Source organism: Halyomorpha halys, unplaced genomic scaffold (genome assembly GCF_000696795.3).
Source record: "Halyomorpha halys isolate HHAL.00 unplaced genomic scaffold, Hhal_1.1 Scaffold355.1, whole genome shotgun sequence".
In the NCBI taxonomy this organism is placed as follows: domain Eukaryota; kingdom Metazoa; phylum Arthropoda; class Insecta; order Hemiptera; family Pentatomidae; genus Halyomorpha; species Halyomorpha halys.
In genome coordinates, this window is record NW_027110523.1 from 406217 (window position 1) to 430187 (window position 23971).

Below are 23971 nucleotides of genomic sequence, written 5' to 3' on the forward strand. Positions count from 1 at the left end.
AGAACAACATAAATAAACAAAATCATATTTATTTATTTTGTTTATTTATGTTGCTCTTTGCTGACCGCACCCCCCGACAAACTTCTCCAATCATTAATCTATGGTCAACTATCTACACCTCATAAATTAATTAAATTTGTTTGCTTGTATATTTTCTCTTAGGTGTCTCTTGAACCCCGGTGAAGTTAGCACTCATGATAATTTGTTATCATTGAGGTATGAAATAAAAAAAATAATAATACTAATACGAGAACCACAATCTAGCGAGTGGATAGTATTCTTGGAATGAGAAAATCAACATTTAAAAAAATTCAATATATTTCTAGCAATAAAAACTTAACATTATACAACCATGTTTTACAACCTGTAAAAAAAATTTTCTCAACTACAGTAATTTATTTTTTTAAACCTCAGTGACTTGAGCAGTACCATAGTTTTAAGTTCGCACTCTTAATAATAGTTTCAAGAATTAATTAAGAAAAACATATAATATGAATATTGTCGCATAGCATCTGTTTCTTAAGACCATATATTGTTCTTAACACCCTATGTATAAATAGAGTTGAAGTCATGAAAAAATAAGTTTTTATCTGTTTCCTTTTATGCTAAAAATTTTGTTATACTTGTTTTAACTAACTTTAATTTTATTTTTCTACAATAAAATACTATGATTTTAGGAGTTAACCCTTCATAAGAAGCCTAATGTTAAAGAAAGATCTCCTGGGGGCCAGCGGATCATTTACTGCGTTGGTGGTTACTTAAGACTGTCACTAGAAACAGTTGAAATTCTCTGTTTAGATGATAATTCCTGGTCGTCTTGTGCAAAACTTGCTGTGCCCAGATCTGGTTTAGGAGCAGCATTTGTCAAGGTATTTGTTGTAATATACAAAATATAATATTATATATGTGCAATAATATACATTATTTTGACCAGTAATACTGGAACAATGTCCAGTACCTCAAAACATGTTTATTGTTGAAATCTGAAAAATATAGTCTTCAGAACTTTCATTATAATTTACTTTTAAGGGTTTGTTGTACGCAATTGGAGGGCGGAACACATCTCCTGGTTGCAGCTATGATTCAGACTGGGTGGACAGGTAACTATTGTTATGTTTATAATCCATTTCTAGATCATTAAAAAAAAGTTTTTTTTTATTAATTAATGATCATAATTATTTTCCTACTTGTTAACAAAATATAATTACTTTAGAATCCTCTCTTTCCAAGAAAGAGCATATGAAAATGAATAGTTGTTATTTCAAAATATATTCTGAATATTTTTGTTAGTCAGTTCAGTACATCATGAAATTAACCATGGTTTCATGTTAGAGCATTTAGTCATTAATCTCAGATATTAATTAAAGGTTGAGTTAAATAATAGAACAAGGTACATTGTGTCATTGCTTAGAATCTTTAATAAAGGAACTTAAGTAGAAAGGATGTAAAATTGGAAAAAAAAACAAAAAACAAGCTAATGTGGAGTTACAAAAGACATTTTGTGAATGAGGAGTTTCAGTTTCACCAATACATTTATGGACAAAGCCTTTTGGAAGATTTTAATATTTACTTGAAACTTTATGTAATGAGTTGGGTTTATACGCCTCCTATGATATAGTTTACATATTATAGATACGACCCCATCAGAGATAATTGGAGAACTTGCCATCCAATGTCAGTAGCGAGGCACAGGTTAGGAGTTGGAGTCTTAGACGGGCATATATATGCTGTTGGAGGTTCTGCAGGAAACGAATATTATAAAACAGTTGAAAGGTAGGACCTATTTATTTATTTACTTCACTGGAGTAATGCTAAGAGGAAAGATGGACATAAAAAAATAGATTTTAATGAAATGACACACAAGGAAATGGAAATACTTGAGATCAATGGAAAACAAGAGCCATGTTTTAAAACTTATATTCAATATTTTGAATATAAAAATATGTTGTAATTTTTTTTTTTTATATCAGAATAACATAATTAAGAAAAATGAACTTGATAATGGGTGAACTTCTCAAAATTTTGTCGTAATGATGAAGTCAAGAAAAGAACTAAAAAAAACAAAACAATTATTGCTTATGAAAAAAAATAAAAATGAATAATTCAAATAACTTATATATTATTTTAAACTGTGTTAAGTGAAAACTGGAATATTATTTTATTAGCATTAAATGTAATTTCTTTTTAAATCATAAACGTAATATTAATTTCTATAGGATCATTAGGGATCCTACATTTTTAATTCAGATCATTAGACTAGCATTAATTTTCTTAAGAAAGCAAAGTGAAAGTGTTCAATGAAAGTAGATAAATTAAATAAAAATTGTGGCAGTCTTGGGACTGGCCGAAAGAAGTGAAACTTCTCCAAATGAAATAATCTATTCAAATTTTATTAATAATGATATTTATTATCGATGATAATAACACTGAACGTTTCTCTTGCTTTTAGTATTAGTTTTCAAGATATTTTAATTCAAATGTCCAAAAACTCCTTACCATTCCAATGTCTTTTCCTCTTTATCTCCTGCCTCTCTATGACCGTCCCTTTGCTTTACAAAATTAATTTACTTTGGTATATATATTTTTTTTCTTGAGTTGTAGTACATCAATAAATAAGTTTCATTAAAAAAAAAAAATTACATTATTAGATCTTAAAACTTTGGCTTGTGTTTGTTAAATTTACCTTAATGTATTAAAGTATTTATTCGTATAAGGGTTTATTGAATTAATTTCATCTCTTACACATCTTTAATTAATAATCTATTGATAATCTATCAATATTCATGGTTTAAATTTAAATTGAGAAAATAAAAGGATTGGTTTAGCTTACTCCTTTTTTTCCCCCACAGATATGATCCTGACGAGGACAGATGGTTTATGGTAGCTCCTATGAACAATAGAAGACTTGGTGAGTCACTTATATTTTAGTAGTTATGTATCTTGTATTTTTACTTGAACAAATCGAGTATCTTAAGAATTCAAATCATAAAATTATGCACAATATGCTATGTGAAATTAATTATAAAGTTAAAATAATTTTAAAATTTTCTCGTTTAATTTTGTTTTTAAGTTTGAAGTAGGACAAAATTTTATTTTGCTAATTAATGCCCCTTTAAGAATGAAATATTCTGCCATATTAGTTTTCTAAACTATCTATCAGATCTGTACTGGTGACCCACAACCCACCCAGCTAAAAATCACTGCCTCCAGACTGCTATTGGAAATATTTCAAGTTGTTAAAACAAACTTGCCTATTACTTTCTGCTTTAAAAAAAATGTATTTATTAATCTATTTTTATTCTTGGTTTCATCGAGGGCCTGCTTATGCAAAGCCAAGAATTTTCCTTATTACCATTTCTAAAATCTACATTTTCTTCCAATTTTCATATCTATTGTTTTCTTTTCCGGCCATTCTTACCTCCCCTCCAATCTGCTGTCTTTGTTGTTATTAGTTTATACATAATTTTTCTGTTGTTCAGTTTAAATATTTAATTACTTGGATTGTGAGAGATTATAAGATTTAACTTTGTTGGTTGTACCAGATCAATTGGATACAATGATGGAACAAATAATTCTATGTTTATTACTTCATGTTATTTTAGCCAGGTTGGAAGTTCTGCTCTGTCCCAAGAGTAAGTTTCTTACCTCTGGATTTGACAGTTTCCTCCTAATCGAAGCCATTTAGGATTCTGAGCTTGGAATGACACCCTGGAAAGTGTATTGATTGCTGATTACATGGTTTTAGTTCATTGCTAGTCACCAGTATTCATTCAATAGTTTTACCATTTTTTGATAGTACATACCCCTAATTATAAATAAGTGAGACTTTATTTTCATTATTTTTCCCTTCAAATTCTTTTAAATTTAAGCCCTTCAATTATGGTGCCCCCACAACAAATAAAAATCATTGGCTTGTTTTTACACTATTGTATGAAGAATTGTGTTTCTAACCAGGAGTTGGAGTGGCAGTAGTAAACAGGTTGCTGTATGCCATCGGAGGATATGATGGTAAGCAGAGGTTGAGTACTGTCGAGAGATATAATCCTGATGAAAATTCATGGACTTTCGTTGCAGAAATGTCAACTCCGCGATCAGGGGCAGGTAATTATGATTAATTATTTCTTATTAGTTGTAATTTTAAAAATTGAGAATACTGATCTTTGCTTTTCACACTTCATTTTATTTTAGTGCAGTAATTTTTTTTATCATGAAATTTATAGTAAATACGGAATTTTAATTATATTATTATCTTTGTACTTATTATTGATTCATTTTAAAATTCTTTTTTATGTTCAAAATATTTTTCTGCAATACACAGTAGAAGTAGTTCCTTTGGTTGTCTTCTGCAGAGGTTTTTATGATAATTCACAACTTTCAGTTATTAAAACATGGTTTCTGTGCTATATTTTTCATCTTTTCTTTTTAATATTTTCAAAGCAGATAATAGAATACCAAAAAATTAAAGAGTATATTGTAACAGGTTTCTGAAAATTTTTGCTGGGCTTATTAAGCGAACCAAATTGAAGAGATGTGCCTAGACAACTAAGCCCAGATCACCCCCGCCAGGTGAGAAAAAGAATGATGGATTAGTATGGTCCAGTTTTGCCTTCCTAAATCAATTTAATTTTTACTTCATTAACAGTTATGTGTTGTAATTGATTTATGAGTTTGAGATTAAATTTACTAACGAGTTTTCAATTAACAGCGCAAGGTTTTTTTTTCATAAACACGGTTTCATTGTTAGTTTAAAAAAATAAAAAGGAAACTATTTGTATATTTACAAAACTAAATATATTTTTTTCAATTATACATACTTGCACCTGAATTATGAAGTCAGTTTAAACTTAAAATAAAAATCTGCTTCATCTTGAATTTGTTTAATATTTTGTTACCCATTCCTAACTGCTATTTTTTCTTTTCTTTTTTTTTTTCATTTTAATATTTTATTTATGAATGAGAGGAGTAGTGGGACAAATTTTAATAAAAAAGTTTAGTGCTAGTCATTATCTCCCCTAGTTATGACTGCTGCTTGCTTTCTTATAAAATTAAATAGTTTCTCTTGGATAGTGTCATTTTTTTCTTCTGCTAGTTTTGCTGGTGTTGGTCCTATAGATGTTCAATGAAATTGAAGTTGGGGCTGTAGATTAGTCGTATTGAGTATGATCTTTGAAGTTGGAGCTATAAATCAGTTGTATTGAGTATGACTTTTGTGTTGACATGGTCTTCAAGAATGTTAGTGAAGAACTGTTGTCAACTAATTTCAGAACATTAGACATCTCTTCTAAGATCTGTTCAGATGCTGTAACATGTTTATAAGGGCTTTTCAGCTAAGCCAATGACTTCTGTTAAAAAATTATTAAAATACTTAAATAAATTATTAAAATATTTTCATAGAATAATTATCAATATTAAAATAAATTAGTTTTTATAAATTAAAAAAAAAAATATTGTTTTAAATATATACCCATTATTATTCATTGAACCTGTTTTGAAGAAACTAAAAGTTAACTCTTTAAGTATTTACATTTCTTATAAACAATTACCTATAATTCCCTTATTAGTAAGGGTATCAGATAAAACCATTTAATTTGAAAAAAAAAAACATCTAACCATTGGAAAAGTGAAATATTCAAAATTACTTTGAGTTTGAAATTTTTTGGTCTATCATTAAAAAATATGCCTCTACAGAAACCAGTAACCCTGTATTTCCCCTTATTCCAGACAGATCACCGAAAATCAGATTATCCATCAGCTGCTCTGTGTTCGGTTGAAGAAACCATCAGATTTAATAACTGTTTTTCCACTACTATATTTTTCTCATCTTAATACTTAATATTAAATAGGCTTATACTCAAGAATACTGGAATCAATTCAGAAATTTAAATATTTTTAGATTCAGATGAATATAAATTAAGTTTGAGCAGCACTAGATTTTCTTAAGTAAGGGCTTTTATAATGATAGCAATTTCATATTTTATATATTAAATTAAATTTGATATTGCTATATTACTAAAAAGAATTTATTCAATATTAATTTAATTTTATATTTATGACAATATTAAATTTCTTAATAAATTAAAATCCTGTAATTATAAATTGTATGTAATGTTTAGGAGTTGCTAGTCTGAAACAATTTATCTATGTTGTTGGGGGTTATGATAATTGCCAATTGAAAACAGCTGAGCGTTACGACACAGAGAATAACACATGGACTCCAATCGCACCTCTCTCAGTCCCAAGGAGTGCATTTTCATTAGCGGCCATTAATGACAAGCTTTATGCAATAGGTAAGATTATATAATTCATATTAAACATGTATGCTTATTAAATATTGTTATGGTTAGTTTTAATTGTTACTGACATACTTTATCAAAAACATTAATCATTAATATATTTTATTAATTTTCATGTAACTTGTATGATTGTACTCCATTACATGTCGATATTGAGTAGTTAACTTAAAGAGAGTAGACTTCAAAAAATTCATTAATAATATTAATGAAAATGATAAATTAAAAATAATTTTACAGAAAATTATGTTTTTCTGTGAACTAATTTTTGATCAAATTACATTTTTATAAATCCATATAATATAAAGGTAATAAGGGATAGATGATTAAAAAATTATTTTTTCATTTTCTTAACTTTTGATTACAAATTTTGAGCAATAAGTGTGGAAATAATGTTTTGCTTCAAGAGCATTTTTTCTCAACCATTTCGGAATCTATTTCTTTGATTTTGTAAAAAAAAATAGGTTTCCAAATATCTAAAGGAAAAAATCTCATTCAAAGTCCTTCTACTCCTCAATACTTTTTTTTTTTGTTCAATTTTAAATCTTAATATTCTCTCTAGGACTCATTGAGGAATTTGATACGTTTTAGAAGTTTTATTCAAGGAGATCCGTCTAAAATATTTATGATATTAATTATTTTATAATTTTTTTAAGGCGGATATGACGGGCAGGAGTTTGTGAACGTTGTTGAAGTGTATGACCCTTCTATGGACCAGTGGACCACCGGGATGACGATGAGTAGCCCCAGGTCTGGTCTCGCCTGTGCTGTCAGTTATCAACTGACGAATACCTAGTAAACTAAACCTTTCATCGTTGTGCTTTAGTAGTCTTTCATTAAAGTATCATCAATGTTATTTATTTTATTGGTAACTTGATGTGATTGGTCTGTTAGGACTAGAGACTGGATTTTTGTGTAGTAAAAATCCTAAAATAATAACAATGTATAAAACATCTAAATCCTGCAATAATCAATTTTATTGTTTAGTTTATAAAATTAATTCACTCAAAGCTTATGTACTATTGTTTGAATCAAATTAAAAATTTTTTAAAATTTTACTCTCTAAATACTCTGTTTAGGGAAATATACATATAAAACCTAACTGCTCTGATTAGAAACCTAAAATTCGCCCATGATTATGGATTGGAATTGAAGAGCAAAGAGGATGCTAATTGAATCAGATGACTTCATATTCCTATTACGAAGGCTGAAATTCAATTTTTCAACTTCTTTAAACTATCTCAGTTTTAAGTTTTAGAAATGATTTGCAAGCTAAGTTCCCTTTTAACTTTACATGGCATGTTATTTCGATTAGCTTTTTCTATAGTGTATTTACATACGAATATACCATTTACCAAACAACTAACAAACAATAACTCTAGGTTGATAAGCTTTAAAAAGTTTAATTTATATCAGAAATAACATACTATAATAATATTTTAAATGAAATTGAAATTCTCTATTTACAACAAAGTCCGACAAAAGAAAAAAACAACAACATAAAACTGAACTTTCTCTGTATTAAACCTATTTTAGAGACTTTTTCATAGTTACCTAAAACAACTGGTTAATACTATTCCAAGAACATTCCTCATTTTTTTTTTTTTTTTAACTCAACCATTCATATGGTGGAAAAACTCCAAAACGTGCTATATGAAATTAGTGTTATTTGAAAGTATTTTCCATGATTCGAATTCTTGTCAAGGTATGGCAGAATTTGAAGATATTGGACAAAAGATGCAATTTCACGAAAATCCAGTCTTTAGTTATGACTAATATAAAGATGGGGAGCATTAACTGCTCAGAACAACATTCGGGAATCTTCTGTACAGTGTTCATATTTTCTTGTCACTCCATCAAAAATATTATTATCATGTTTATTGTTTGTGATTTTGATTATTGTGCATTTTAGATTTAACCAATTTCAGTGAAAAAAACATTATTTTTATCAGTTTATAGTAGCATCTATGTAACCATGGATATGTATAAAACAATTTGAATTATATGAAGAAATTTCATCACAAAGCTATTCCTCGATCTTTGGTTTTAATAAAACTATAAATATTTAAAAACAGATTACCATAATTTAAAAATTTATATTATTTGTCAAACTTTTCCATATTCGTTTTCTATCGACCTCACCAGCAAACAAAAATTAAACTTTTTGTGTTGTAATACTTATGTATTGTTGGTGCTACTCACACTGAGGCACAAACAAAATTTTACCTTAAATTATTATTAATATTTCATGTTTTTCATTTTAGTCAATAATATTAATATATTGAATAAGGCATTATGTAACTGAAATTTATTACTGCATTATGATAAGAAGAGTTTACGGATTTGTATAAATTACAACACAATACTTTGTACAAAATTACTTAATAATGGTTATATAATTTATTAATTGCTTTAGTGAACTGTTTTTAATAACACTAGTAGGGGTTGAATTATTTGTTACAATTATTCACAACAATTTTTCAATGTTCTTGCTAACCTAGACTCAATAGGCAACGTTTTATTTTCTCTTTAGACTATATACAGCATACATATTTATAAGTTTTAGGTTACAGCGTCAGAGTATAATAAAATTATGTAATTTTATTTATTATAGATTGTAATGATTTTTTTTTTTCATGTATTTGTTAAACAAATTTTTTGGTCTCCTACCCCCTGGGCCTGTTCCCAACATCGTATTTGGTAGCCATTTTATTTATTTGCCTCAGTGTGTCATTTTAATAGCATTAAAAATTTAAATTAGCTTATAATTTTGATTCAATTGTTAAAAATATATTTAGTAAATGAATTAGGAGAAAGGTTATATTTTACTACTTCTATTATGTTACTAATTGATTGTTATTTGTTTATTGACAATTTAAGGTAATTATACAATTTTATTTTTTATTAAAAGGGATTAGTGTAAGGATAATTTTTAGCCTGTGTAATTAGATATTTGTTCATTTGAAGTAAGAGACCAATATAAAGTTATACGGGATCAATTCTCCATTATTTCTGTTAAATTTAAAATATTTTTGGCAAAAATGTGGAATCACATAAATCCAAAACTTCTTGGTTTAGATATTTTATTTTGTATACTTTTTTTTATAACAATATCGCAAATGATATGTTACAGCATCATAGTTTCACATTTTTGCGTACAATATATTACAAAACTATTTGACCTTTCTCTCAAATTCACAATACTAATAGACGATTTACATTCCATATAGTGTTATTTTTCAAGTTTACTCAATTTTATATTTTTGTGGTTGAGGCACCCAAATTATCAAATCTAAGATTTTTTCACAAATTTTTTATTCTCATAGAAATAGCATTCTGGTGAGAAAAGTGACACTTTTTAAAAAATAAAGTTTCCAAAAATTTTCCTAGTTATAGTTGGATAAAAACTTAGTCAATCATAACGGTTACTAATTTCAGTTTTTTCTTTTCCATTCTTCAACAGTGAGGTTTTTCAGTAGAGTCACTTTTGCTCACCAAGGCGTGATATATTTCATAAAAGTTAAATAGGTTTTAGTGGGAAGAATGTTCTCAATTTGTTAATCACAAGTGGTGAAATCAATTTTATTGTCTTAGTTTTAAAAATCACCATTGTCATTAGTTTTATTCTTATTTCGACTCAAAAGATAAAAAGTCATACTTGATTATGTATTAAAAATATTTCTGTAATATTCATTGTCCGAATTTTCTGTTCTAGTGAACAAACTAATTAATTGAAATCCTTTGTTTTCTAACATTTTCTCCAGAACTCATTTAGCACAGTTCTAGCACTCAATAGTTAAATTATGGCCATTTTCAGTGATTCTTATACATTTCATTAACTAGCTACTCTCTTGAACCTTAAAACAATTAGTAACTTTCCCTAAGATGTTGACACATAAATAAATCAAACCAGGGTTGATTAAATGAATTATAGAGAAGAAAATAAATTGAAGAACTAAATCTCAACATGGGACGCACTCAGTGTGGGGCGATAAGTAATTGGAACTACTAATTAAAGTCAAATGTAGTGATTACCTTGGTTTGACTTATTATTGTAATTTTTAACTATTATTACTAATAAAGTGGTTTATTACAAGTAATTGTAATGGCAATTACTTTTTGCCAAACACTAGGTGCATTAGGTTTCTTAAAGGCAATGTGACCAAAACCATAGTTCCTATCATTTAATTATTAAATTTTCTGGACAATAATTCTTCATTCTTTTAAACTTTATATGAATTCAGACCATTTTTGAGGCAGTTTGCCAAATTTGAAGTGAAAACCAATGATAGTAGTTTCTTTCAAACCTCTGAAGTGCTTTTTAATGTTAAAAATTACTAAACTAAAGAGTTCGTTACATGGCAAGAAAAATAGTAAACTGTTTTATGAAGGTCACTGATTCAAAGTTGTTCCAGTAAGGTGGTGGAAGATAATTTTCATTTTATAATAAATACGATATCGAACTATGAAACTTTTAAATATAACTTAAGGGTTTCATGCTAACTTTGTTCCTCTTTCAAATTATAATAATTCCAAATATTGTATATACATATGCAACTATATATATATTTATTTTTATAGATATGGCTATATTTATTTGTAAATATTTTTAAAATGATGTTCTTACACATCTTGTACAGATCCTGTATAAAGAATGTTATTTTTTATTTAATGTCAAAAGGATTATTATTTGGTAGATGTACATGAAAGTAGTGATTTTAGATGATAAATGTGAAATTAATTAATTCATCCATTACATTTATGTGTTATACAATTTTTTTTCACTAACAGTATCCTTTATCCTCTGCTATTATAATATATTTTTATTTTTTAGAATAGTTAAGGAAAAGTATTTTTTGATTGAACTTTTTATTCATACTCCAGCAATACAAAACGAGTTTACAGGGCCAAAACCACATAGAATAAGTGCAAAAATGTGATAACACTTGTATTATTAGTTGGGCTAAGAATAATTGTTATAAAAAATAATTAAATTTATCACATTGGTGCCATTAGATAAATTAGAAATTTTTAAATATTGTTTATACACCAATGTGGTAGTGATACGAGTTGGAAGCAATTTATGATTAACATTTTAGTTGTGATTTTAGTGTTATTCTCAATTATATGTGTATATGTATAATTATTATTTCATTAAAACAAAGAACTGTCGAAAAATAAAACATTTTGCTCTTAATAAAAGTCATATATTTTTCAAGACATTTTTATTTATTTTAATATTATTCTCGTTAAAGTAATAAATCACTTTCAAACTACACCACAAGGTAATTCTGAAAGCCATATCCTGCTGAATATTTTTTTTTTATTTAACATTGGGGAAGAGGTAGTGAGACACCTATAGTCTTTCAAAGGAAGGTTACTGGCGAAAGTTTGGATTAGTCATCCTGCATATCCTTTATGCTTAAGATGGCTTTTTGTTTCTCTCATACTAAATAAAACTTCATTTTCATATCTTAAATGCTGTTTAAATAAATATTGCTTGTGATAAGAAGTATTAAATTTCATATTCATTTTATCTTCTTCTTTGTAGCCTTGATGAAGAACAGCAATGTAGACCAAAACATCAGCATTCCATCAATATTTTTAAAAATTTCTTTTAGAGGGCCACGTTCTTGTTTATTAATTGGATCAATTATTTCAGATAAAATATTACTTAACTTTATTATTGATATGTGTTTGAAGGGCAGGGTGGAAGGTGGAAGTAAACCATTCGCGAATGCTTGTTAAATAATGGTAGCATAGTGTCTAAACAAAAGTAAAAACTATTATGAATATAAATTTATATAGTATTTAACCTCCATTTATAACAGATTAACTCACACTCTGACCTTCAGACAATAGACAAACGTTTCCATTAAAATTAAAACACAAAATCTTTTGATCTTTATCTTTGTTTATTTTTCTTCAGTGTTTCGGCCTCAGGAGGCATCTAAAATATATTATTTACTTACAATTCACTCAATACATAACACTATATTTCTACCAACATACCTTGCGATTGATTTGTCCAAATTATTAAAAATCCTTTCTTCCTATTGCAACCTTATTGCCCAAGTCAGTTATCTTTAAAAACAAATCGATTTATCGATCAATATCACACAATTTCTTTCAATAATTTTCGAAAAATATTTATATTGTTAATGTACCAATTTTCTTATATTCACATAATTATCAAAACCTATCTTCACCAGGTTAGGACTTTGTTATCAATAAGTTATAGTGCTTAATATATTTTATCTTTCACTTGTATATTAGTCATTTTGTTGTTTGTTGCCATTGCATAGACTGAAGATAACCATTTTCCCATATCATTTTTTTTTTTTCAATATATTTCTATGATTCAATCGCCACCCTCTCTCCCCCTCCACGCAATACTTGTACTATATTCTCTTTCTAATTATTTCTTTCCTTTCAATTTAACAATTTTTATTATTTTATTCAGTAAACGATTAGTTACAATTTTATACTTTTTATTATACTAAATAAAATAAATTAACCTACCTTTACTTCTTCCATAGTATTGTTTTATCAAGGACAACTCATTTCATCAAATGAATGTATAGTTGTTTTTAAATCTTTCATAAAACTGAAATAGATAGCACTAAAGAAGAAAAACAAACGGATTTACATATTTCCTCCGCACTCTTCATTAATTATTGCAGCAGCACAATTTAATTTTTATTATGCATTACCTCATTTGTTATTAATATTTTACTGTGTTCATTTTTATGTAATTTTCTATATGTCATCTTATAGTCCTATGATAATATATGAAAGTGGTGCAAGTCATTATGTTCTCATCAAAATCCATTACCAAGTACATTAATCTCAAGTGCTTTTAAATAGTTGGGTATGTGTGTGACTAAAAAGTTATACAGAAAAAAGTGTTAATTAGTATTAGTTTTTTAGGAAATTAAGAGTAAACTAGAATAAAAATTTTAAATCAATTTATAATAAAATATTATCAGTTTTGCTAACTGTAAGAATGGCAACTTAATAGGATAAGTTACAGTAAAACAAGAGGTATCGTATTTCTTTTATTATATATATAACAGCCTTACTTTGTTTTTTGTTTTCATTTCAGTGAGCAAGTAACTTAAAGTATCAACTTTACAAGACAATAAAAAAACACTATGTTAAACAAAAATATAATTAGCATATATTTTATACAATAATACAATGCACAATGTATTCACAACACAATCACATTGAATAACCTATAGTTATGATTCTCCATTAGGTTTTGGCCGCCTGAACATCAGAATATGTGGTTCTGAAAAAAAAAAATAGAATAGTTAACTGTCTCGAAGAAAGTGAATAATGAACATCACTTCGAATTCTATACAGTTTTTTTGGGGGGGGGGGAGGAGGAGGTTAAAAAAGTTACTTTAACAATAATCTTTTTAAATGCCTTTTTTAGTTTAAAGGTGTTCTCTAAATTTTTTATGTCTCGGGGACCAGATAGGGGTCATTAGATAAACTTCATTTCATGAACAAAACTTTTTAAGAATAATTTTTCAAGACAGAAGATTAGGCACAACTGTACAAAACATGCTTAAGACGGGAAATGAATAAAGAAAAATCCTACATAGGTTAATGTTATTACTGCTTTAATTAGATTACAGCTCCCACTAAGGATAAACAAACCCCAAAGGAAACCTATTCTGTGGAGGTCAGTTTAAGTTTTGGCATTCTTAATACATGTTTTGAAGTTTCTGTGGCTGGAGCTCGTTTTGTACACCATTACTGAAATTTTAGCTTACTTTGTTTTTAAATATCTATTAGAGAAACATTCATCAAAATATAAAATTAAGAATATAATTTATTTATACTAAGCATTACATTTACCTGGGTTATGGCTCATATACTGAACCCAACCAGTACTCTGTTGAATGCCAAGATTCCGCCATTCTGTTTCAGTCATACGATGGTTTTTAGGCACAAGTTTTGTGATGTCTGGAGGAAGAGACACATGCCTATACAACAAATTTAATTTAAATAGAAGAGTATTATTTTTGTGATTATTTAGGTATAAATAAATATGTAAATAAGCATATATACTATTAAAAATAATAGAGAAAAAATTTGAATATGTAAATTATGTTTCATTCATGGGTTGCATTTCAGTTAATTATGTTCTTTAAAGACTATCTATTTTTATCTTCTCTATATTACATCCACAGATTCTAAAGTCTCTTTGAATAAGTCTCCTGAAACTTGTGAAGAAAATATAAGGAAAAAGATAATAAAATTCCAGGAGAAAAAAAAGAATAATAATGGTGGCACGGAAATTAGGATCACATACTCAAAGTAAAATCTATTATTTCCCAAATTAGAATTAATTTTTAAAACAAAGAATTCTAACAGTTTCTTTGAATTGTTCAAGGAAGCTTATATACCTAATAGAATATAAATATTTAAACAGGGAATAAAAAATTATTTAATTAGATGTGTTTTCCCAACACAAAGGTATAGATAGGCATTGACAAGAATTTAATCTAAATTTTAATAATTTACAAATTAATAAAGAAAAAATTTCATCTTACCTGTATTCGTATTTGTCATCTTGGTATCTATCAGAATATTGAATCTGGTCAGCTGGCATAATTAATAGTGATAAATTAGAAACTACTAACTAAACGAGAGCGGTTTCAATAAAAAACGTTGAAATGATTTTCAAAATAACCTAAAAACAAAAATAATTATGTATAGCCGATATCACTCATCAAAGAATAAACTTACAAATTAGATAGGAAAACTGCAAACTCAACACTTCAATCAAATAACAAATACTTGTGGAGGGAAAGTTACCAATCAAAAGAGCTTCAAAGAACAAGGTTCCAAAGAGATACTATTTGCTGTTAAATTCTTTAATTTATGTACCTCTAGTCTAGAGATCTAAGGGCTCTAGATCAGAGTATTTATTTAATTGTAACTTGCAATTCTATAACCACCAAGATACCTTAATATTTTACGATACCTAATAGTCAAATAGGAAATATAATATATTAGGCATTGAAATTCTTATCACCTGTTCGTTCAACTTGCTATTTGTTAAAATATAATATCAAGCGTGTCAGGTTTGTAAATACATTCATTTATAGCTACATTTTTTTAATGAGCACTTTCCTGGTCATTCGAATGGGGGGGGGGTATATATCTGGGGGTAATCAACCTATTCTAACCATGGAGGGGAATAAAGTTGACACCCCCGGCCGCTTTTGAATCGGTGCCGCTGCAGTAACGAGGCAGTTAAAGTTGACGCTCTAACTCTCAGCTACAAATGCCCCCATTTATAGCTACATTACGCCATATATATATATGATACTCAAACATTTTAAGATTTTCTTCTTTTCCCCCGATTTTTTATACGGTCCCTATTCACTTTAAAAAGACGAGAATGAGATTATAAATACTTTCGATTCCAATCTTCTATTTCGAGCCTAGAAAATGCGAAAGGACTGAAATAGCAAGCCTACATTTGTAAAACCATACCTTTTTATATTCATCTCTGGACCTTCTGCAACTCCCAGTTAATGACTAAGATTCTGTTGATTTAGCTACTCATTGTCTTAATTAGGGTGGGTGGCATACCCCACTCTCCCTTAAAGGTGTAAGTGGAGCTAACAAAGGGGGAGTAGACTATGCCCTAGGGTCTCGGATTTAGGTTAAAGTTAATAATAGGAATGTTCCCTGGTGATTAGTTACCATTTATTAATAATACGCACGGTCAATCAGCGATCTTCCAACATTACCATTTTTTATTTAGGTACGATACAGAAATAGACATAGACACACCCAAAAAATACTGACAGTCATATGATACTAAGTATACGTGACTGACAAATTTAGAAGATATACCGAAGTGGACTGAAACTAGATTAAGGCTAAGAAAATAAAATGATACACTAAGATCAGGCTGACTACTAAGATATTATTTTCATTTATCAATATATTTTCAAAGACTGGAGATCACATATTATCATTTAAGGCATAAATCCACATAAGACATTAATAGATATGAGTAGGATCAAACGATTTGCCAACAAAACATCCCTAACCTCAGGACACAAGCGGATCTAGCCAGGTTCGCATCTCCTATTATCCCTATAAATGTTAAAAAGTTTTTTCATATAATTAAAAGTTTTTTTCTCTGATGATTACAAACGCAGAGCAGAAATCACACTATCAATATTTTTAAATATATTCTGGTACATGAGGAAAGTTTTAATTTCATAAAAAAACATTCGCGTGACAGAGGTCACAGTTTTTAACCGTGACTTTGAGATGGTAAAAGGTTTTGTTGCTTATGCAGCTGTAGGGGTAATCATGATATATGACTATCCAGAACACTTCCTAAACTTATTTAAGAAAAAATAAATACCAATGAAACAAAAAACAATACATCCAAGATATTTATCATTTCAAAAAGAAATGAAATCGGTAATCGATTCCTACAACGTAAGGACTGTTGTCCACTGGGAGCAGAAAGCTGCGAAATCAATTCGAATTCGGACGAACGATTCAAACGCATTTTCCGTCTTCTTCTATATCATCTGTGCCTGATACGTCGATGAATCAAAAGTGATAATTCCATAGCGAAAAATTAATCGCCAGGAAAACGTTCCAAAAGCCATCCCGTCCACTACGAATCCAGAGGAATACTGAAGCAACGGACAATAATCATTCGCACAATTTCTCAGGAACGTCGTTTGCACGAATTCACACCTTTTCTTTCCCAGTGGACGAGAGCCCTAGTTCATTTGAGTTAGGCTAAGAAAGCGGATCAGAATTAATATACAAGCCCCAAAATCTCTAATGTGTCGTTTCAAAAAATGAAGTACTGTTCATTAAAAAAAAAATAGCCATATTGTAATGAACTCCATTTCTGAGACGAATAGGTTCCATATCGAAACATTATTTAAGAATAGTAATACAGAGACTGTAGTAACAAATTTATTTAAACTTGCCATTTACCAGTGAAAAACAATATTAAAAAAGTAAAGGCCTTTTTATACCTTAATAACTTTATTTAAATTTATGGATGAGTTATAAAACATAATATATTATTATAGTATAAAGATAGAAAGAGGTATGGTTCATTCCTTGTCAACTAAACAAGATTTTGAAACTTACCCCCTCATGTAAGTTTCAAGACTTGGAGAGATGTGAAATTTTATTGAGGTATTTCTACTCGTTTTTAAGTTATAGAGCATTTAGCAAAAATAGTAATACAGAGAACGTAGTAACAAAACTGTCCTACTCAGACTTGCTTTTCAAAAATAAAATAGTATGTAATTGGTAGATAATACATTTTGAAAAAGAGTCAGAGCTAAGAAGCATTCAGAACTACATAAAATAGACAATATACATGTTTATATATTGACATTTACATATAATTTTTTTTTTCAATCCCCTTATTATCCCACATAGGAAATTATACAAAAACAACAACCCGTAAATACAAACATAAGAGGACCAAACATACATTACTGCAAATATCATTAATAAATGCTCTGTATTCTATTTTAAAAATCTATATATTTTTTTAATCTATTTGTATTTTATTTTTAAACGATCTGTATTTAAAAAATATTTTGAGTTTTTTTTCTTATAGGTTTATTTTTTATTAAAATATAAAAGCTGATATTTACAAGTAACCATGGGAAAATAATTGATATAGGAATGTATCCCGAAGCAAAACAGTATCTATTGTGCATATTACGTTTAGAAAAAAAAAAAAATTAAAATAATTTAAAAATAATGAATCGGTTCAGTGGGTCCCGTCCATTATAAGTTCGTAATTTTCTTTATTTAAATTATTAAATATAATTAAAAATAAAAATCTTGCTACGAGCACTACTGTTTTGTGTTTGCTTTAAAACTGAAATAAGAACTATTTATGCAATTAGGTTTGTAAGACGGGATATAACCCGAGATGAGAGGGATGCATTTGGCCTGCGCTGTGCTTTGAGTGCACTCAGTGCATAGCTACCAGGGACAGTTGGGGAAGAACTAGTTCGCGGGCTATCACCAAGGTACTTTCGGCCTCTGGTATGTTTGACTATGTCATCTTACATGTTTCTACATCAATATCTAATATAGTGTATATCTCAAATTTAGGGTACATGTACCAATCATAGGCAGTTTAAAAATAAATTTATTTTTTTATTGTTAATGATTGTACAATCATTAACAAAAAAAAAAGAAGGAGTTATATTTCGAACCATACTACTTGTTATTTTGACGGATCCTTAGTTTGAATTTATTAAATGATTCTAACAAGAACAAAGATTTTAAGTGGTCATTCAAAATAACAGATCTCTTCTCGAGTCGCTGGTGAACGCTAAGTAAATGAAATATGCGGGTATTTTATTTTAAATATTTTAATTAAGAATTCATAAATTGGTTCTTCAAAATATATATACCCCAAAAACTTAATTAACATAAAAATAAAAAGACTTGCATAATATACAATTTATATATTAGAAGTTGCTTCTAAGATAATATGTTGGTAATCTCGTAGAATAATTTTTTTAAAAGTTTTCCATGAATTTTAATTTACATAAAAGTTTACCCACATAAATGTTGTAACATAAGAAAGATTATTTTATGTAAAACAGAAGTACTCAAAAGTTCAAAATTTTTAGTATTGTTGAATTGTTTTAGCGGAATGTTATAACTTATCCTCAAAAATTAGAAACAATCACTTAGATTGTTCTAAGCTGTCTTCAAGAGACCACTAGTAGATATGAAGTAATAAAACGGTGTGTTTTGAAACCAACAAAAAATTACCAAGGAATGTTTAAGTTAAAGTTCGTAGAACATAGTAATAAAGGAAATCATTAACTAACCTTTTTCGTTAAACTGCCAAAACCAGTTTCATTTTGTAGACCAATGTAACTAGCGTGTTTTTAGAAGGACAAAGTTTCTTTCATTAACGTCTATAATGATAGTAAACATCGATCTTTTTTTTTTTTTAAATAAAAAAAGTCCAGTTAAATTACTATTATTTATTTATTTTTTAAAGAGGAAATGCAAGATGGTGTTAAAGCAATTCTTTCTGACAACTTGGCATTTACCAACGAAAAACAATATTAAAAAAGTAAAGACCTTTTTATACCTTAATAATTTTATTTAAATTTATGGATAAGTTATAAAACTTAATATATTATTATAGTATAATGATAGAAAGAGGCATGGTTCATTTCTCGCCAGCTCAACAAAATTTTGAAACTTACCATCTCATTATTTCTTCATATTTTGCACAGATATTGTATAGTTAAAGACTTGGAGAGATGTAAAATTTTATTGAGGTATTTCTACTCGTTTTTTTGAGTTATAGAAAATTCAGGTCCTCATAAATGGGGTGAAAAACAAAGAACGACAAATTTTAGAATTGTTATATAAGTTTCACTAATTTACCTGGAGATACGGGATGAGTATCATTTTACAGTATATTCCGCGTCCTTTCAAATGATAAACAATACTATTAGAGGCTAGAATACGTCAACATTTCTCAAAACCAAATTTAAAATTTTTATTTTTATTTTCTCAGAAAGTACATAGTTTAAAATTTATTCCTTGAATGGTTTGTGTTGATGTAGATCATAGGGCCTAATATAAATGTGGGAAGGAAATGGTTTCAATGTTAAAAACTAAAGCTGACACTCTCATAAATTCAACTCTTAATTTTTTATCCTAATTTATATTCAATACAAGATCGACCTGGGCCCTGTTTCATAATGAAAGCTAATAAATAGTATTAGTTAAAAATACAAGTATAGAAACAACGAGTTAATTACACTAATACTAATTTTTTTTTTCATAATAGGGAGGACTATTAGTGATATTACAGGAGTTAAAAAGTACTAAAGTACAAGTTACTATTGTACAAGTCTGTGTAATTGTATTAAGTTAAATCGACAAATAGTATTAGTTTGTACTTAATTATGAAACAGGGCCCTGGTCGGCCTTACATGTTTAATATAATAGTAAGATTTTTTTTTTTTTATAACTTTTCATTCATATTAATTGTTACAGGAATCTTAATATTAAAATTTTCATGAAAAAAAAATAATAATAACCCAGACCTGGATAATGATTCAATTAATAAGCCGAGAATTCAGTTGAAATTTTTTTTTCACAAATATTTTGGTTATTTTTGGGAATGAACGCAAGGTATGAGTGGATTTCTTTGTAAGAAAATTTTTCAACAAAAATTCTTATTCTATAATTTCTTTATACTGGCTAAAAAGCCACTTAGTTTACGTTGGTAATGTTTTCTGCTGCCAAGTCAAAAAGCAGTAATGGGGTTTTGATTAGATTCTCATTTTGTCTTTGCAGACTGAGATAAGCTGCCAGTTTTATACTTGTATGACTGCTATATAAAGTTTCATGACGATGTGGCAAAAAGTGACACTCTGGGGCCAATTGAAACTCTTCCTTATGAAATTGTTTTGTTTTATTATTGTGCAGCAGTTCCATTGGAAAAAAAAAAAGAAAATCTTTTAAAGAATTTGTAAATTTGGCCATCAGAAAAGTTATTAGTTTTTTGAAAATGTATAACAGCAACTGTCTTGTGCTTAAGGGAATCATAAATAATTACGTACCTAAGTTAAATATTCTACCTTCATTTCCACCTTGAAATATAGAAAAGGGATGTATTGTTATAGCCACCTGTTGTTGCTGAAATAATTAGCTTTTTCGTCCTACTTGTAAATTGGAAAACTACGTTTCCTGATTAAGAGAACTTTTGGTATCATTGGAATCGTTATAATTTTCTTATGATGTTATCTGCCTTACGATCATTGCCAAAAGTATTTTGAAAATATTTATAAAAAAATATTCAATGGAATCAGAAGCTTGCGAATATATAATAATCTCATGGATTATTAACTGATTCATTATTCACGTCTGGAATATGTTTATTTTCATAAAAACTTTAATATTAACATTACTATAATAATTTATATGAATAAAGAGTTGAATTTATGAGAGTGAAGCTTTAGATTTTAATTTGTAGGAAGCTAATCCGGATGGCGGTCAATAAAGGTATCAACATAGTAAGAGAAAACTATTTATTGTTATAATTTAAAACTATTTATTGCCCTGCCCCACTTCGTCAGGGATGTCAGATTTAAACAAATATGGCAACTGAAGAATGTCATCTTCATTCAGATATAGTATTTATCTTTATTTCAATCTAGCAGATATGACGAAGCCCATCAAAGTGGGGCGAAACGTTGATTAACAATAGTTTTCTTTTACTATTCTGACACCTTTATTGACCGCCATCCGGGCTATCTTCCAACAATCTACTTCATAGGGTTAACTATCTTCTTCCAAAATAGTTTTTAATGTTTTTATCATTGAAGCCTTTTTACTAATTTAACAAAAATTACCGGAATTTCGATCAATATCCTTAAATATTATCCGAAAAACTATGGGCAAAAAATCTTCTTGACTATATATAGCTCTGATAGTCAGATTTATTTTTCTAATCTAACTTGCAAATTTAGGCGACTGAGTTTCAGGAAAAAATCTCTAGTATTAATCGTTTGGAGAATTAAATAAAATATATCCACCTATCATAACCTGCCTCAAATTTAACTATTTGCTTAATTGTTTTTTTTTTAATAATATTAAAAAAAGATAAAAAGTCAAAATTATTCTTAATTAATATTTTCATATATCATCTATTCATATATAATTTCACATATAAATTGAGGAACTTTTTAACAGAATGGGACAACCCCGTTTCCACTTTTGTTTGCCATACACCACTCGATACTCAGTTGAAAAAAATAAACTTTATTCAAAACAACGTATTAACCCCATATTTAATAATTTTTCTTCAAGACTATCGACCAGTATTTATTTTATATATCTATTGATTTTGTAAATTTGTTTCTTTTGTTTTTAGCTATTTTTATTTTTGTCTAAAAGGCCTTTTTATTTTGCTTTTATGCTATCTCTTTTGTTTATTTTATGTTCATGTTTTCAATTGGTAACTTAGCCAAACAAATGCTTATACCCGAGCCACCTTGTTTTTGTTTTTTAAAGCTTTCTTCCAAAAAGACATCGTAAATTTGAGGTAGCTTTAACACAACGTTTCTACAGAAAAAATAATCGATAAAAGCGGACCATTAGAAACAGCATTGGGAAACAACCAAAACTCATCGAAATCTCGGTTTCATTCGATAAATGAAATATGGAGACGTCCACCCTGTACACAAGCTTTTTAACTATAGCAGAATCAAAAGCAAAATTTTTTTTTTCCCCCCGATTCGATCGGGAAAAAAATACCCTCCGGTTAGAAGGACACTTTTCTTTTATCCTCAGCATTGTGATGGGCCTTACTTAAGAACGGAAAGATTCTAAGATAAAGAGATACTCTACAGTTTTTAATGTTAGAGTTTAATTATAATCAATTAAAATTAAAAAAATATTTTTTAAAACCCTATGCCACCTACATAGAATTGGGACTTTGTGGGAAAAAATCATGAATTCATCATCATTGATTTTTTTTTTTAATGCATTTGTATTTTAAATGTTCAACAGAAGTATTGTATTAATAATTAATTCGACTTTGTTGTAGGTTTGGGCTCCAATTACTCTTGACGCTCTCAATAAAGGAAGATAAAACGATTTGAGCCCAAGGGATACTTCTAAGTGACTTTGAGTGTCGAGATGGAATCAAAAGCTGCACGCATTCAGCAATGGCTCAGAGATTTAAAATTACCATCATTAAGATCATGGTCTAAAACGGATGTGAGCTCTTTATCATCCGAGGACCGATCAGAAGAGCTCGAAATAGATCCCGAAAGAGCAGAAAACACAGAATCGTCCTCGAATACTGATAAGGATTCGACCAAAAAATGGAAATCTTCTCAAAACCTTCCGTTAGTCAGGTTTGACGAGCAATCCCCCAATGAATGGGAGTGCTCGCATCGTTCAAAAGAGGATTTGTATAATGACTTTGCTAGTGAAGAAAGTTTGCCATCATGCTTGACCACATCCAATTGTTGTTCGGCTGAATCCACCCAATCTTTGCACGAAATATACCATCTACAGCACTACTTCACAAGAACAATGAAACTGGAGCAAAGCCATCCAAATTCGCCAGAGCTCCGTAAAAAACTATCTACTAGTGATTCTGATTTGAAGTGTTATAGTGTAAATAATACCCTCCAAGATATTCGCGGGGCCACTCAGAGCACATCAGGTATTGAAATCATAAACACGGTACAAAGCCTTTCCAAGACAAATGTAACATTTCGTCGGATTTTAACAAATTCTTCGATAACAATGAATATTCAAGAGGAACATCTGAATACAAAGATTAAAAAGCCATCACGATGTCAGTTCCCTTTTGACAGACCGAAAGTTGCTGAGAATCTGCACAACCCTTCGAGGCGAAGGTTACCCATTCCTCCGCAAAGTGGAAGAGATAATACAGTATATCCTCATCAACTGGTGACGCACAGGAAATATAAAGCAATACAGCCCAATCTAATCCAACAGTCAACTCAGTCGAACAGTCTTAGCTACGACCATCTCGAAACTCATGGTGTGAACACTTTCACTCACAATTCTGAAGCAGAAATTTCTTCAAAAAATAACCATCTTCGTAGGTACACACCGCATGTCGGTATGTC

General features: G+C 28.8%; 4 protein-coding genes across 4 annotated transcripts in view; 2 read left to right on the top strand and 2 right to left on the bottom strand.

The window, feature by feature from the left end:
- Positions 1-11508, top strand: part of Keap1 (kelch like ECH associated protein 1) — a gene marked incomplete in the record, with an annotated part of 19446 nt that extends 7938 nt beyond the window's left edge. The window contains 7 exon segments of the mRNA XM_067048681.1: positions 678-869; positions 1030-1100; positions 1633-1773; positions 2850-2908; positions 3955-4101; positions 6114-6287; positions 6947-11508. Of these exon segments, the coding sequence (XP_066904782.1) occupies positions 678-869; positions 1030-1100; positions 1633-1773; positions 2850-2908; positions 3955-4101; positions 6114-6287; positions 6947-7086 (924 nt within the window).
- Positions 11509-13335: 1827 nt separating this feature from the next.
- On the bottom strand, positions 13336-14997 carry LOC106681649 (cyclin-dependent kinases regulatory subunit 1). The gene is made up of 3 exons (XM_014422088.2): positions 14858-14997; positions 14160-14287; positions 13336-13584 (listed from the first exon to the last, which is right to left on the bottom strand). Exons 1-3 carry the CDS (start codon positions 14914-14916, stop codon positions 13535-13537), a joined length of 237 nt encoding a protein of 78 aa, XP_014277574.1. The 5' UTR covers positions 14917-14997; the 3' UTR covers positions 13336-13534.
- The window catches only part of udt (protein undicht), a 36547-nt gene continuing 27486 nt past the window's right edge, over positions 14911-23971 (bottom strand). Inside the window, exon 12 of the mRNA XM_067048682.1 lies at positions 14911-14997. Coding sequence (XP_066904783.1) covers positions 14988-14997 — 10 coding nt within the window. The 3' untranslated portion in view covers positions 14911-14987. The remainder of the gene's footprint in view (positions 14998-23971) is intronic.
- The window catches only part of LOC136796074 (uncharacterized), a 7888-nt gene continuing 2173 nt past the window's right edge, over positions 18257-23971 (top strand). Inside the window, exons 1-2 of the mRNA XM_067048675.1 lie at positions 18257-18365; positions 22912-23947. Of these exons, the coding sequence (XP_066904776.1) occupies positions 23004-23947 (944 nt within the window). The 5' untranslated portion in view covers positions 18257-18365; positions 22912-23003. The remainder of the gene's footprint in view (positions 18366-22911; positions 23948-23971) is intronic.